This window comes from Trichoderma virens, assembly GCF_000170995.1.
Source record: "Trichoderma virens Gv29-8 chromosome Unknown TRIVIscaffold_87, whole genome shotgun sequence".
In the NCBI taxonomy this organism is placed as follows: Eukaryota; Fungi; Ascomycota; class Sordariomycetes; order Hypocreales; family Hypocreaceae; genus Trichoderma; species Trichoderma virens.
In genome coordinates, this window is record NW_014013662.1 from 562,660 (window position 1) to 579,027 (window position 16,368).

General features: G+C 47.3%; 6 protein-coding genes across 6 annotated transcripts; 2 read left to right on the top strand and 4 right to left on the bottom strand.

Moving 5' to 3' along the window:
- Window positions 1–1,015: 1,015 nt before the first annotated feature.
- On the top strand, window positions 1,016–7,451 carry TRIVIDRAFT_45173 (putative ankyrin repeat protein; the record flags this gene model as incomplete). The annotated part of the gene is made up of 2 exons (XM_014096740.1): window positions 1,016–2,769; window positions 2,861–7,451. The coding sequence occupies 2 exons, from the start codon at window positions 1,016–1,018 to the stop codon at window positions 7,449–7,451; spliced, it is 6,345 nt and encodes a 2,114-aa protein (XP_013952215.1).
- A 198-nt stretch (window positions 7,452–7,649) lies between these two features.
- Window positions 7,650–8,215, bottom strand: TRIVIDRAFT_45019 (uncharacterized protein; the record flags this gene model as incomplete). Its single annotated transcript, XM_014096741.1, has 4 exons — window positions 7,650–7,713; window positions 7,768–7,930; window positions 7,992–8,072; window positions 8,125–8,215. The coding sequence occupies 4 exons, from the start codon at window positions 8,213–8,215 to the stop codon at window positions 7,650–7,652; spliced, it is 399 nt and encodes a 132-aa protein (XP_013952216.1).
- Window positions 8,216–9,709: 1,494 nt separating this feature from the next.
- TRIVIDRAFT_137553 (uncharacterized protein) lies at window positions 9,710–10,561 on the bottom strand (the record flags this gene model as incomplete). The annotated part of the gene is made up of 3 exons (XM_014096742.1): window positions 9,710–9,777; window positions 9,847–10,260; window positions 10,321–10,561. Coding segments are annotated over 3 exons (723 nt in total), but the record flags the coding sequence as incomplete, so codon positions are not given.
- A 1,045-nt stretch (window positions 10,562–11,606) lies between these two features.
- TRIVIDRAFT_67231 (uncharacterized protein) lies at window positions 11,607–12,789 on the top strand (the record flags this gene model as incomplete). The annotated part of the gene is made up of 2 exons (XM_014096743.1): window positions 11,607–12,204; window positions 12,263–12,789. The coding sequence occupies 2 exons, from the start codon at window positions 11,607–11,609 to the stop codon at window positions 12,787–12,789; spliced, it is 1,125 nt and encodes a 374-aa protein (XP_013952218.1).
- Window positions 12,790–13,330: 541 nt separating this feature from the next.
- Window positions 13,331–14,374, bottom strand: TRIVIDRAFT_159674 (uncharacterized protein; the record flags this gene model as incomplete). The annotated part of the gene is made up of 3 exons (XM_014096744.1): window positions 13,331–13,612; window positions 13,667–13,763; window positions 13,821–14,374. Coding segments are annotated over 3 exons (933 nt in total), but the record flags the coding sequence as incomplete, so codon positions are not given.
- Window positions 14,375–15,224: 850 nt separating this feature from the next.
- Window positions 15,225–16,340, bottom strand: TRIVIDRAFT_44441 (uncharacterized protein; the record flags this gene model as incomplete). Its single annotated transcript, XM_014096745.1, has 1 exon — window positions 15,225–16,340. One exon carries the CDS (start codon window positions 16,338–16,340, stop codon window positions 15,225–15,227), a length of 1,116 nt encoding a protein of 371 aa, XP_013952220.1.
- Between the last annotated feature and the right edge of the window lie 28 nt (window positions 16,341–16,368).

The window sequence follows — 16,368 nt, forward strand, 5'->3', positions numbered from 1 at the left end:
TGAATGGGCTGGCGCATACGCTCCGGCAGGGCCCGGAGAATAGATGATTTGTAGGGCTATTAGTCTGCCACTCCGTATCTGTTGATGTGGCGCTTTAACCCCGCGGCTATAGAGCTAAAATGAGCGTCTTGGCCCTCTTAATTTCTGACCATATTGCATCTCCAAATCTCGCAGGCCTTAGATTGGTCCACATATGCCTTGATCGTTCAAGAGGAAACCAATCTTATATAAAATGCTATCCTGGCCCTGTCTTTAGGATGTTTCTTGCCTTCTCTATATCCTATGCATGCTATTCTCGCAATCTCTCCCATCTAAGCTTGCTGGCTGTTATCCCAAGAGTTACCTAACGGCGGTAATCGCATCGAGCTAAGCTTTGGCGGTGACATTTGCTAGACAGAAGCGAGAAAATTGTTTCTTACCCAAGCTGATATTTATATAGCAAAAGCAAGGCGCATCGGCTTAATCGTCTTTTGCTTTCATCGTGGACCTTACAAGTGAATGCACATCCATTAAGCTTCTGTCTGGGTACATCGATAGGTTGTGATTGGGTCCAGTGGCCAGCTCTACAATCTGTGGGGTTCAGGGCATATTTGTCGTGGATTACCTACTTTCTTGGTTGCACTTCTATATATAAACAGAATCCTGAAGTCCTAGGCTAACCATTAGGCGAGCAAGAGCATCCAATCACCAAAGCTGAAGCGCTTACATGAAGTGCATACAAACTTGTCTGACTCACTATGCATTAGACCTAGGCAGCAAGCATCAGCTCATCCACTGTAGATCTTGGGCTTGGGCGGTCAAAGTGAGCACCAAGGGGGACAACGTAATGTCACAGGCACAGCAATAGGCTTCCATTTTTCAGCCTGGATGTTAATATTTCAATTTATACTCAGCTGCTGCTACAATCCTGCTTATTTTACTTCTCAATTATTTTATTTCACAAGATAAGTTGATCGTGTTGTTCGATTGCCGTGGCAGCACTTAGCAACTCAAATTTTGGATCCACGCCAGCATCATGGGATTAGGAAGCCAGACCAGCGATGAAGATGTTGATGCTGTGTTTATTGGCCGAGACGATGTCAGTGATTACAATCCAGAGCAATTGCTGCCCCAGCCTGCGGAGGTCATAGAAAAGATTCGATCTTGGCTGCAGCCAACTGCCTACGACATTGCGGGGGGAGAGTTCCGCAGGCACCAGTCATCCCATGTTGCGGGCACAGGAAATTGGCTCACTTCAAGTGATCAATATCAAAAATGGCTTCAGAACGACGAGCATGGACTTCTCTGGATCAAAGGCATTCCGGGATCTGGAAAGTCGGTGATGGCGGCCAGTATAATTGATGAAATTGCCAAGTCGAACCCAGGCACCCCAGTGTTATACTTCTTTTTCCGCCAGATCATTGACGCCAATCACGAGCCCCGGGCTCTACTGCGAGATTGGATGGACCAAATACTCAGCTATAGCCCTCCTCTACAGAAGCAACTGAAAGCTTATGTAGATGCTCATCGATCTCTTGAGAGCATGTCGTCTGAAACGATGTGGAATCAACTGCGACTAGCCTTTGCTAGCCTTCCTGGAAAAGTCTTTTGTGTTGCTGATGCACTCGATGAGATGGACCGAGGCAACGAGGAGTTTCTCCGAACTCTTGGAGAGATTGGCCAGTGGCGACCAAAGACAGTCAAGATCTTGATCACCAGTCGCCCCGTCGCAAGTGTCGAAATACCTCTGAGAAAGACTCCTTGTCTACACATTCGTCTGCAAGAAGCTTTGGTTGATATGGACATTTCGACCTATGTCCATTTTGCTTTATCAAGATCCAATATCCCAGAGAGCGATTGGCAAGTTATCGCAGACGCAGTCCCCGGTCGTGCCAACGGTTTATTCCTTTACGCCAAGCTAGCTATGGACGCGTTCCTCGAGCCCAATGTCGATATCAAGGCAGTTCTTTTGAAGCTTCCAACGGATTTAAATGCTCTATATACTGATCTATTAAGCGAACATGCGAAAAGATCCGGTGTGCCAGACAGTATCCAGCATCTCATTCTGCAATCAGTCACTCATGCCACCCGTCCATTGAGGCTACTTGAGCTGGCAGAGATGATCAGAGTCAGTTTTTCTGAGGATTCTGAGCGCGATATCAAGTCCACCAAAGAACTCATCAGAGCTGCATGTGGTCCATTATTGGAAATCCTACCTGATGAAACAGTTTCAGTAATCCACCACTCTTTCACAGAATACCTCAAAGGGTCTACGCGGTTAGATGGGGGTCAGCAGACTGGATATCCAGTCCTTCAGATGGGTCCGACGCATGCTCAACTTGCCCTACAGTGTATTCTTTACCTGAAATCTGGATGCTTGGCTTCTGTTGGCTTCGAAACGGACGAAAACATGGACGACATGCCATATAGAAACTGGTATTTCGGCGGTGGCAGGGGAAAGTATAAGCGCAGAATAAAAGACGTCGAGGTCCAAATCAGATTTCAATACCCATTTTTTGAGTATGCCGCCAGTAATTGGTACCAGCATATTGTAAAATCCGAAGCTGCCGGTCAGGATCAAACGGAGATCAACGCAAAGCTTAATGAGCTATTTGAACTCGACAACAATATGGAAGCATGGCTCCAGATGAGATGGCCAGAGTCTAGTCTGGGCGCCAGAAATGTCACGAAACTTCATATCGCTGCCAAAGCAGGCCTGGTATCATATGTTAAAGAACTACTCGGGAATTTTGACATCAATGTGCCCGATATCTATGATAGAACTCCTCTGTAAGCAGTGATTTTCTCCGCTCTAGACCGACAACTACCGAGATAGTGGCTGGATTTCATTCTCTAGTTATATAGCTAACATAATATCTAGTTGGTGGGCTGCTTCTGAGGGGCACGCGGAAGTTCTTTCGACGTTGATCGAAGGCGGTGCCGACCTGGATCGACCTGACAGTTATACAGGAGTCAAGCCTCTGCATGTAGCAGCTAGCAACGAACACCCTGCGGCTATAGCAGCATTGTTGAAAGCCGGCGTCAACCCTTTAACAGAGAAGACTCTCGAGGATCCTTGGGTAAGGTGTGGCAATATCCCTTCAACTATTGGTAACACGCCGCTCATGTATGCCTGTGATGGTCATTTGGATGCATTGGAAGCGTTTCTGCCGTTCATAAGAGACGATCTGGATTTGATGCACCGCTCCATAGCATGGGCGGCCAGTTCAGGATCATCAAATTGCGTTGATATGCTGCTTCAGCAACCTGGCGTGGATATCAACGCAACCGTTGATGGCCAAACCCCGCTCTATAGAGCCTGTGAGAAGGCTGATGAAGCCATGGTAACAATGCTTTTGCAGGCTGGAGCAGATGCTAACATTGGATGCAATCCCGGCGACAATGCAAGTTGGCGATGGGCTCATCTGCAAGAGGGACCCCCCAGGCTAAACTGCTTCTTTGCCCTTTGCAATAGAGAAGCCAGTGAATATTCTGACAGCAGAGTTCAAGCTATATTTCCACTGCTGATCGACGCCGGAGTTGATATTCACTACCGCACCCCCTCAGGTGAAACTGCACTGCATACCGCATCGCGATGCCCAGTCCTCATCAAGTTACTACTAGAGGCTGGGCTGGATGCCAATGCTACTGATATCGACGGAGCAACCCCGCTTCACTCTATTCGTGCGGCTATGGAATCGGTGTCCTCGTCTATAGCACTCCTCGTTGAGCAGGGACACGCTGATGTCAACGCCGCAAAGGAAAATGGTGAAACACCCCTTCACGGTCTTATATCCAGAGCCGACCCGACCACCGCGATGAGGTTCTTGGAGTACGGGCCAAATTGCAATGCAGTCGACAATAAGGGCAACACTCCATTACATATTCTCATGCAACACCAAGGCCAAAACACAGAGCTTGTCAAGGCTCTGCTCGACAGAGGGGCGGATCCAAATGCGCGAAATCACAGTGGCCTCACCCCCTTATTACTTTGGGGTCAGGTTAGCGGAAATCGGACTGCGACTCTGGACGTCTTTCTCGCGTCGGGTGCCGACATCAACGCGGTTGACAACGACGGAAACAATCTGATATTTCGTTCCCTCTCCCCTTTCTTGTTTATGAATGAAGAAGACCCGCACCGAGACATCAAATGTCTCATTGATCGGGGACTTTCACCTTTCCAGCGCAATTTCCAGGGCGAAACAGCTCTTCACCACGCAGTGACGCATCCCTATGCCTACGAATCTAGAAGTAACGCGACTAATCCCATGACGAGACTTGACTTCTTGATTAGTTTAAATCTCGATGTGAATGCTGTTGACAATAATGGAAATAGCATCCTTCACACAATTGCCATGGAGATTAAAAATCACGACTCTTATCATGGGTCGCGAATACTAGGACTCTGGGAAAGGTTCGTTGGTCTGGGTTTGGACTTGGAGCAGAAAAATCATGCCGGGCGCACGCCACTGCACCTTTTATGTGTAGCTCATACCCGTTCACTACGCATGGAGCCGGGGAAAATCATGCCCATTGATTTCATTCTTTCACGAGTGAAAAATCTCAACGTCTCCGATAATGATGGAATCACTCCTCTTCACATAGCAGTGACTTGTGGGGAGCTCTATGCCAAGAAGCTGATTGATGCCGGCGCGAACCCTCTGGTTTATACTCACGAAGGACTGACTCCTCTCCACCTTGCTGCCCGGTGCAGAGCTAGCAACAATGTCGGCCTGCTGTTAGATGCGTTGAGGAAACAACAACAGAACGTACCAAATGTTGATGACAGCACGATACAACCAGGCAGCCCCAACGGTGCAACTTTGGACAAGAATGCGATTAAACGTCGAGCAATAATGGGCGTGGATGCAAAAGCCACACGTGATCATTTCGCTGATACTGAGACACCGCTTTACTACGCCTGTAGGTCAGGAAGACTGGAAACGGTGTCGCTTCTGCTGGAAGCCGGAGCAAATGTCAAATCTAAGAACATCTTCCAGGGTTGTCTTGAATTTGAAGAAGAATGCTACCTATGGAAACGTCCTTACCCACAACAGGATGACAGCCAATATCAATACATGGCCCCCGTAAAGCTGGCCGATACATACCGTAAGAATAGATATGACCTATGGACTAGTGGAGTTCGAGGTATAGGTTCAAGCGATACAACAAGGCTTGAGGAGATTGTCGATATGCTTGTTGAACATGGGGCTGATACTTCTCGTCTTGTAAATCGCCCTGGGATACGGGACGAGGGCTTCATCAACACAGCTGTCAAGAAACGACGGGATTATACAGCTGCATGCTTAAGGCTTGCTCAAAAGTCACTTGGCACAGACGCTGGGGAAGAACTGAATGAACTTACAAAGTTCTCCGAAGTTGCATATCGCCATGCGCACGAAGCTGCAGTTCAGGCCTTGACATCGTCAAACCTTATTCATCCCGGAGATCAAAATCAAGTTGTGCCGTTAAGTTTTGTCATTCGGTTTTTGATTCGGAGGGAATATCACGTTCTAGAAGAACTTGTTCGGCTAGGGGTGACCTTTCTTCCTAAGCCTACTGAAAATTCCGAGCCTAATCCAGACGAAAGCTGCACCCTAACGCATCTTATATCACTTGGCTTCACAACGCTTGTTGACAAAATAGCATCTATTGAGACAGAAACAAGGTTAGCAGAGGGAGAGTGGCACGCTTTCGGCGATAAATTAAAACCAGGTCTATTTTTCTCAAAGAGCAACGATCCACTCTCTTACGTTAAGCCACTCATCGTTACCGCAGTTCAGCGAGAGTTGCCCAACATGGACATGGTTCGATTGCTTGTTGAGAAATATGCGGTAAATATTAATGAGGCTGACAATTCCATGGAGTCTGCTCTCTTTTACGTCGTCCGAGGCAACCACTGGTGGCAAGTTCACCAGGCGCTGCCATATCTACTTGATGCTGGTGCTGACATTCATATGCGCAATGCCGTGGGGCAAACACCACTTCACATGGCTCTCGAAGCAGACGATAATCGGCCAGGCCCCTTTAACTGGGACGCAGCTAAAATATTGATCGAAAGGGGAGCAGATGTGAATGCGATTGATGACAAGGGTCAGAGCTGCCTCGCCAGTGCGCGGCACAACGTGGACATGATCAATTTTCTCATCAAGCACGGAGCGACAGTCACAGTGAATTCGGTTTTTGGCGCAATTGACTCTGGCAATGTCCAAGTTCTACAAGCACTTCTGTCTAGCGGCATAGACCCAAATACACGTCGAGACAAGCCACTCGAGGAGTCAGGCGAGAAGAATATAAAGAAAGATGAAGTAGAGGCACATGAAGAGTTTCCACTGCATTATGCTGCCATGAAACTAAGCATGCCCTGGGATCCATCGGAGAGTTATTATCAAGAAATTGCCGTCAGAATGGAAATCATTAGGACACTTGTTCAGTATGGAGCCAATCCGTTCGCAAAATTCCTAAAATGGGACACAGGGACCGTGGTCGAGCCCGATTCCCCAGAGCTGCAAGTCACTACTATCGAGGTACCGAAAGGCTATAGAGAATGCACTGTTATACATGAAGCGCTACATTTGGACATAATAGCAGACGCATTTCTCCAGCTTCCAAATCTCGACGTCAACCATCGAGATACCAAAGGCCGCACTCTTCTCCATATGATATGCGAGAATAAGGGTGGCCCCGATGGCGGTGGCCCTGATCATATTATTGGATCATGTGTGAAAGATGGTGGTACTTCACTGGCGGAGCGTGTTTCCTCATTTCAACAGCTCTTGTCTCTCGGTGCAGAATTAGAGGCTACAGATAACTTTGGTCAAAATGTCGTTCATTATATGCTTGCCGGAAGAGTGCACTCTTATTTCACCACATACAAAAAGTTCTTGGCCTATGCCATCGAAAAGGCTCCGAGTTTATTAAATCAAGCCGATGGAAGCGGTGATACTCCATTTCACTATGCCGTGAGACGAGCTACCGACGAGCATACCACCGATGATTTAGAGATGGTATTAGCAGCCGGAGCAGATCCTACAGTGGTCAACAAAAAGGGCGAGACTTTGCTGCATATATTGGCACAAAGCATTTCTATTGCAGCTTTACGCAATTTCTTCCAGGTCTTAGTTGATCGAGGTATTGATATAAATGCTCGCAACAACCGTGGTGAGACGGCCTTGTTTTCATTCTATAGTTGCCCCAAGACGGAGTCTTGGTTTTATTACAGTGACGAGGACAGACCTTCGGCAGAACTTGTCAAGCCAATGCTGGAAGCCTTGGGTGGCGACTTCTTTGCTATAGATAACAAAGGCCGAGGTCTGCTACATGCTGCTGCGGCCGGAGATGTTGAACGATTTCAGGAGCTTAGGGATATGGGGCTCGATCCCATGATGGAGGATAACGCTCAGCAGACGGCTATTGATGCAGCTGCCGCGTGTGGAAACAGGGCTATTTTAGAGCTATTTGAGAAGGAGTAAAAGAGGCAGGCATTATCTTTGACGAAGTATGTCCATCTGGAGTCTGGTCCCTCATTATGTAGCGGCGGTGCACATCCTACATGGGGTTCAATAATTGGCAAGATTTGACTATTAGAATTCAATGTGATACTATTCATAGAGATGTATCAATATGGAAACTGCTCTTTCTCATGCAAAGCAATCAGCAGTTTGCCAGAATCAGTCGCACCGATAAAAGTCATTGTCGCCGGGTCTCGTTTTGTGGGCGTAAGTACCGCAGTATCTTAGAGGTTATTAGTATTCATATAATTCGAGTTGCGTGTTTTGTCAAGCTTACCTCGCCACTAACTCATCTCCTTCCTCCACAAAGGTGAACGTAGCCCTAGCCAGTCCAGGATCTCCTCCACTGTAGGGGATCGTCCAAATGAGCGGGAATCCCCAGAGAGGGCTACCGCAGTCAGAGCGGTCAAAGTGGTAAACATGGGGGTATTTCCGTTCTCCTGAGCATAGAGAGTCAATCATCTAGAACATTGCAAAAGGAGAAATTATGATGATGTTTACCAATAGGCTTATCTTTGTGCTGAAGTGCACCGTTTCCGGCGTTTGTAACATCCGACGGAGTAAAGGCACGGCCGATACCACCTAGAAAAAGAATTAAATAGTGTTTATTTTCTCAGAGAGTTAGATAGCTTACTGCACTTTACATCTTTCTTAGGAACATTAGTCACCTTGGCATTGACTTCCGAGGCGGCTAGAAGCACGGTGAAGAACGAAAGAGGCTTCATTTGGAAATAGTTAAGGAAGCAAGCTATAAGCAAGTAGTAATTTAGGGAAAGCTTGGATGAATAGGATAAAGCTTGGCTCGGATTCCGGGGAGGCATGTCGAATATTTATACCTTGAAATATAGACGTTCCACCATGTTGAGCGGAGTCGAATTATATACAATTACATCACTTGTTCCACTAGATAGATCACAAAATGCCTAATAGGCCCCAGTTGGTCTCATATTCTCCGATGGCTTGCAGAAGAACATACCCGTCGAAATTCATAACTATCGCATTCACCACTTGGCAATTATACAAGAACGTTTGTTGTGCTCTAGTCTTACCGTGATAGAGGTACCCGCTTGGCAACATTTGTCTTACTTGTTGGTTGGTTCTCCTACCATCTCACCGAAAGTGTCTTGGAAGTCGGCCACTGGTAGTAATTTGTGATGACAGTTCGAGAAACGGCGATTACTTGGAATTAGTAGGCACCAGGTCTTAGGGGAAATTGATCATACGAAATTATGGGAAGGCTGACATCAGTAAATCGTGAGTGGCTGGCTGAGGCTTTGATGTGAGTATGATCTATGGGAGGGTAATAGGATCACCGAGGGCTGCTATGTCTCACTAGCCCGCAAATATGAAAACCTCTGAAAGCAAGTCTCAAAATGTGGCGGGCTGACAGTGAGTACGGAGCACACGCATAAGCATGTAACACAAGACTGAAGTCACTTCATAGTTAAAGTTCTCTACAACATTCCTCAACGGCTTACAGGGCGCCGAGTCCAAAACCCTCTAGAAACTCGCCGTTGCAACAACTAAACACCTACCTTACGTTCTATATTCAGGTAGCCGAAAGAAAGATACAATTCGACCTTCTGCTGTATAGCAAACAGGCTGGGCAAGATCATACAGCCACATGTCATACATGTCATTTGTGGTAATTAAAAGATATTCCAATGCATTGTCAGGTATGGTGGTACATAATGCGGCACGCATATACCACAATTTGCCACCTACATGTAAGATGAAAGACATGCATAAATGTCTTGCAACAGGCTTACTTCAGCATTTTGCACGGATATTGGATGGTGAACGTGGGCGGGATAGGTTTCAATTGTCTAGTCATTTTGCGGACCAACTATGCCATCACTTTCTTGCCGTAATAATGAGCGGGACAGTTACTTTGGGCAAAAAGCTTGAAGAAGATATGTGCGGGAGAGTAAATCAATCACTAAAGTGAATCAAAAGATTAAATGCAAGGATCCGCGGCAATTGCACACCGAAATTGACCATTAAACGCACGACGTGGCTACCGTCAATTGGTAAATAGAGTAATTGCATTGCATTTGAGATAACCCAATAAGAAGCATGCAAGGTACGGCTGTATAAGAGCCGAATGATCTTAATTACAACCTGTACACCAAAGCCTAAACATGTCATCTAGTTTTGGCTAGGTTCTATCTCACAACATCGGCAAACATCCAGCTCCTCTACTTCCCTCGATATTGCCAGATTCCCCAAGATACCTGATATACAATGATAAGAAGCGGAATAAAGACTAGCAACACCGAGGATAAGGCTGTAAATAGCAATGTTACGACAGAAAACCACCAAAAGATACGCTGCACCGTTTTAAGCCCCCTTTCACCAATCCCTCCAGAGAGAAGCGAGTCATCGGGTACCGTGAGCATGACTTGCATCGAAGATAGAATGAGAGACACGCTGGCAAATATGAATGCCAGTGGCACCGCGGCATACTGAATGAAGACTGACGCCGACCATGGAGACTGGTAGTAAAAGCGCAGACTGTTACCTGCACTTTTGGGTCGAAATATGAAGATGGCCCAATTTAAGCGCGTAAGCCGAAGCTGGCCATAGTGATATCGCCTTGCTACTTCTTCATCATGAATAAGACGAAAACCACGGATGAACTTGGACCATCTGGTCCAAGTGATATCCTCTGGGACGAGACCACGGTCTTTCGCAATTCGGAGGTCTGATTGATGTTGAATGAGATGAGAATACGATCTCATAAATCCCATAGCCATTGCCCGATAGGAATCTGGTACACACAATGGCTTGTCTGGACTATGCGAAAGTGGTACTGTTGCAGCATGTAAACTTGAAGCCAGGCAGTGCATCCAGAAGTCGTAATTAAGCAAACAAACGGGCATCGGCTTTATGAAGACGCTCCTTTCCTGCCGCACGAGATGAAACCTGGGATCCTCAACTGCTACAATACTTCTGCCCTTGAAAATTTGCGCATGGAGGGCATCAACATTGCTGCTAAGCTTTCTGGCAAACAGGTGAAGTACGTTGTAAAGTTCGTCCAGTATCGGTGTAGCAAGCTCTCTATGCAAAAATTCGCTACTCTCAGCTAATGATATCGTTGGTTCTCCCGGAATATGGTCAATGGTAGGATCGAATTTTTGCTGCGGGGTATACGCTGAAGTGGGATAAGCTGCGCCACGGATTTGTTCATGAGATTCTCTAAGACGACTATGATCGAGTGCATCTGCTCTGTTAAACGGAGATTCGCTGACAACTTTGGCCATTGGTATGTTTCTTTGTGAAATGAATCAGTTATATGCTGCGGTCACAGTTTTGAATAAGTCAAGTAGAAGTTTCTCCGTGTAAATTAGTTCATTCAGCGTAGCAATGCCAACCAAGCTTGTGGTACAGGGTTTATATCTGCCAGTTAGAGAACGTACTCCCATGACGAGCAATTTGCGAAAAAAGCAGATTTGATGCAATTATCTGTCTTCAGATTTACCATTCAAGCGACTTAGATTCTAACACCGGGTGTTATCATCGCAACCGCTGTCCATGTCAAATTGAAGCTTCTCATCACAGGGGGGTAAAAATCAACCCCGGCATATTTGGCGCCGCACAACTTAAGGTCTAGCACACAACGGCCACCAAATGCATAGAAATCCGAATCCGGATTTGGGCAGCTTCCAAAACAAGTTGCGATTTATTACAGCCATTATGAAACCCGTCTTTTATACATGAATCCAGCAACTTATATGAATTATTGCCATCAGCAACGGGATTCAAGTGGAGCAAAGTGTAGTGGCAGCCGGAGTTCTGGTGGGTCTTGGACCAACTTTGGTCGGAGTTGAAGCGGGTCCCGGAACTGGATGCAATAGTATTGGTGCTTTTATAAATGGCATATATGAAGATATATCACGAATACTGCTATTGGAGCCTCTTAACTGGTTATATTTGTTAAATACTCATATTTCACAGCATAATTCAGTCAATTTCCGGCCGATTCGGCCCCGAAGGCAAACAGAAAACGAATGGGATCGAGGTATAAATTGCAGAGCATCCGGCTCTCCCAATTTCTGTTCTCTTTCCTCCTCAATCACGCCTCTTCAAACTTACAATCGTTCATACTTATTCATAATGTCTCCCATCCGTGTCGGTCTTATTGGGCTCAGCGCCGAGCCAGCCGGTGCTGGCCAAGGCAAATGGGGTGTTTCCGCACACCTCGCCTCCCTCCGTCCTTCTCCTCATTACGAAATCGTCGCCATATGCAACTCGTCTGTTGAATCAGCCCGCCGGTCCATCGAATATCACGAGCTACCTTCCTCTGTCAAGGCATACGGCAGTGTAGAGGACCTAGCCAACGATCCCGATATTGACCTCATTGATGTGTCCATTGTTGTTTCGAGACATTTGCTCGCCGCCAAACCTGCCCTGTTGGCCAAGAAGCAAGTCTTTGTGGAATGGCCTCTAGGTGCTAGCACGGCGCAAGCTGAGGAGATGCTTCAACTGGCTAAAGAGGCCAATTTAAAGACCATAGTCGGGACACAGTTCTGCGCAGATCCATGGCTTGCAAAAGCTAAACTGTTAATTGAGAGCGGAGCAATTGGTAGAGTAACCAGCTCCGACGTTCAGATTGCTCCTCCCACTGGACCAATTCATACTTGGACAGCAGAAGCTGAGTTTTATCTGGATTTTGAGAGTGGCGGGGACGAATTCCACATCATATTTGCCCATTGTGAGTGCTTTTCTCATATGTGTTGATGATCTTTAAACTGACTTGCATCCGTAACTAGTCCTGAGTGGCTTCGTCCATGTGCTTGGTGATTTCGCCAGTGTCAAATCGATTTTGGCTGTCCAACATCCAATTGTAAAGCTCATCAGCAGCAAGACTGGAGAAGTTATTGATCCCGAGAGGAAAAGAACTTCTCCAGATCACATCTTTGTCCAGGGCACGCTAGAAAGTGGTGCTGTTGTGAGCATCACCACTCGCACACCCCCCAGGTCAATCGATAGACACGGTCTGCGTTGGCTCATTTCCGGCACCGAAGGAGAAATCGAGCTCACGACCCGCGGCAGAGGTTATCAGACGGGCTCGAATGCGAGGAATCTGCGTCTTATTACAAAAGATGGGGAAGTGAAAACAATTGGCTGGGAACAAGATGAGCCCAGCCATATCAAGAATGTTGCTCCGCCTGGAGTGAATACCGCAAGATTATTTGAGGCATACGCGCTCAACAATGATTGCTATTCCGATTTCGAAAAGGCTGTCAAGCTGCATAAACTTTTGGATAGGATCGCAAAGGATGCTGGATATATGTAAAGTAGATTCATACCACAGAGACCTTTTGTGGTTTATGTTCGGTGCCGTTTTCAGCACATGAGCGTCGTCGCTTAAATATAAAAAAAAGAATTGAAGAATTGTGGCACTCTTCTACTTCATTGCTTGCATAATTTCGTGCCGTGATAACAAAGAAAGATATGAATCTGCATACCAAGTTAGAACATTCCCAAAGAAAAAGCGCGGTGGCAATACGTACTCCCAATCTGCCATCGGCGTCCGAGAATCTCCAGCGCCTGCTTAATAATATGCAACTTATCAGCAATAGTATCGCCATGGGTAGATCGCGACGCTTCCAAGTAGATCAACGCCACTTTGTACAGCATATGCAACAGGAACGGGGATGAGCGGCCAAACAATTCCGTATAGGCTCGCTGTGTGATGTACATGGACATCTGCAGAGCTGTTTGAGAAATCAGGTTGGTTTCTGTAGATAGCTGGTCGAGTGGTGTGCCAGATGAGTCTGCGCTGTCCTTATTCCTCGATTGAGAGCAATCCAGTAGCAGTATTCCACTTGTAACTGTTAGCGAGCGAGACGAATAGATTCGTTGAAGCACACATACCAGTAGCACACAGCCGTTTGGGAGCAGAACTCCAGTTGCCTTAGGTGCGCTTCAAGCTTTGAAACGCTGACTAGAGAAAATATGGTGCGTCTCAGCTGTGCCGTCTCGCTCTCACTTGATCCTTCGGCAACATGACGCAGAACTTGGCCGATCAAATGAGCAGCCTGCGCAAATCGGGCAAATCGGCCTAGATCAAGGGCGGTGGCCGAACCGAGTGTATAGGCATCTTCAGGCCGGATGGTCTAGGGATATTATGTTAAATTAGATCCATCGCCACATCGTGTGGTGCAACTCACTCCATTATTAAATGCAGCATCGTCAACCGGAAGCCAATTCTCCAAGATTGGGTCCGCCGTTACTAGATGGCGACTTGGATCCGACAAGTTCAGAAATCTGACACTGCAGTTAGTTTGGTGCGTGGCAGTGAAGGGAAGGAATGGCGATACTTACCTATCTAACACAAGTATTGACCACCACACTCGGCGACGTTCCTCCAGCTCGTTCCTCGGGACACCGTCTAAATCTCGACAGAGAATTGACTTATCAATCCCCAGAGCGGTAGCATAACGAGCACACCCCGCAATAGATAAGTATGCCGACGGATAGATGCCATGCCCCATCTCATAAATGGCTATGAGAACCGAGCCCTGAATTACTTGAAGAGATAAAGCTCCGGAATTCTCAATTCGAAACTGCAAGTACTTTGTGATTTGATAAAGCGGTGTTCTCGGTCCCGAAACTTGCTCGCAGGACAATTTCATGGCAAGGATGAGAAAGTAGAGTTCAGCACGTTTATGGGTCAACCAACTGACCAAGTTGGTCAGAAACTGGATTTTCGATATGATTGGCATCCATTCATGGACAGAAGTGAAGAACTTGTCGGATATCGCCTTGATGTTGGCAACGTCGCCGACACACTCAGATACATCTTTTGTAATAAGGTGACCAATATCGGGCTCCGGTACCTTGAGCTGAGCACTGGTAAACGCTTCAGGATCAAGAAATCGTTCAGTAAGAAAATTAGCACCAGAAAAATGAGAGGACACGAGATGGAAGCTATCATAGTCCGGGCTCGCGTGTGAGGTCTCGGCTGAAGCTGCGGTCGAAACCTGATCAGTAAGTAAGCCGGAAGTGGGAGACACAACTGCAGCCGTGGTTGGTGACTTTCGCTCTCGCTTCTTGCGACGGTAGGGATAGTCGCACACAATCCGCTTCCTATAGGGGGTCGCTGATTAGTATAGAGCACTGAAGAGTGCGTGAGTATGTAATCGGAGCCCTACTGGAGACAGCCTTTGCACTGGGGAATGGCGCGGTCACAACGCCGTTTAGAGTCGCGGCATGCTAAGCACGCGAATGGTGCGGGCGTCGTGGCCAGAGTCTCATAACGCCGCTCCATGATGGAATAGGCAAATGCACTATATCGGATTCAGCCCTCAATAGCTGTGGTTGGGCGTCGCGATGGCAGGTTGTTAGTTGATCTGCGGGATATTGCGGACAGATGCAGGCAGATATCACCGCTCAAGTGCGGATAGCCCGGTTTAGGTGGGAAAGGCATGCTGACAAATTTGGCATGGATGGGAATGCCGAGGTCAATCTCACGTACCTAGTGATGGGCTGAGATGTGGCAACGATGTAAATCTGATAAGATCAAGATGGCATTTCTAATAATAAACATGGACTTGATCTTGGTGAGACTCTAAAGTTGAAGATTCATACAGCTCCTTTATCATATTCCACTGAATACAGCATTATTAATGTGCTGATGAATTGGACCTTTTTACTCCTCAAATAGTATTAGGCATGGCAAAGTGAATGCAGGGCACACTCATATCTAACAATGGACCTAGGCATTGTTCAGGGCGACCACTTCCCGGCTTCTATTGCCATCCGCCAAATCTCATCCTTAATGGCCTCTCCAAACTTTTTAGTCGTCCCCTTGCCACCCATGTCCGGCGTAATAACATCTTTTTGAGCCCGAGCCATGACTTTCTCTATCGCTTGGAGCAACGCATCCGCCGCCTCTCGATGTTCAAAATGATGCAGCATCATCTGACCAGCCCAGATCATGCCCACTGGATTCGCAATTCCTTGTCCTGCAATGTCCGGAGCGCTTCCATGGACCGGTTCGAAGAGGCTTGGGAACTTGCCCTCGGGGTTGATGTTTGCTGACGGAGCGATGCCAATGGTGCCAGTGCATGCAGGGCCGAGATCTGACAGAATATCTCCGAATAGGTTGCTACCGACCACCACGTCGAATTTCTTGGGTCTCTGCACAAAATGAGCTGTCAAGATGTCGATGTGGTACTTTTCAACGGTGACGTCTGGATATTTTGTGGCCATCTCCTGAACCCTGGAGTCCCAGTAAGGCATTGTGATGCTAATGCCATTACTCTTGGTTGCACTGGTCAATATCTTGCGCGGTCGGCTCTGCGCAAGATCAAACGCGTATCGGAGTACGCGATCAACTCCTGTTCTCGTCATGACTGTTTCTTGAATCACAATCTCACGGTCCGTCCCCTCAAACATCTTTCCTCCAATGCTGCTGTACTCTCCCTCAGTGTTCTCTCGCACAATCCAAAAGTCAATATCTCCCGGCTTGCGGTTGGCCAACGGACTCGGAACTCCAGGCATTAGGCGGCAAGGACGCAGGTTGATATACTGGTCAAACTCGCGGCGAAACTTAAGCAGGCTTCCCCAGAGAGATACATCGTCCGGGACGAGATCAGGCATGCCCACGGCCCCAAAATATATAGCGTCAAACTGGAGAAGCTTCTCCTTCCAGTCCGGGGGCATCATTTCGCCATGCTCTTTGTAGTAGTCACAGCTCGCAAAATCGAAGTGTTCAAACTCCAGCTGGATCTTGTAGATTGTGGCGATGGTCTCCAGACACAAGACACCCAGTTCCATCACTTCTTTTCCGATGCCATCGCCAGGGATGACGGCGATTCTGAGAGACTTGCGAGCCGGCATCTTGGCCTCTGGGTGGTGGTAGTGAGGG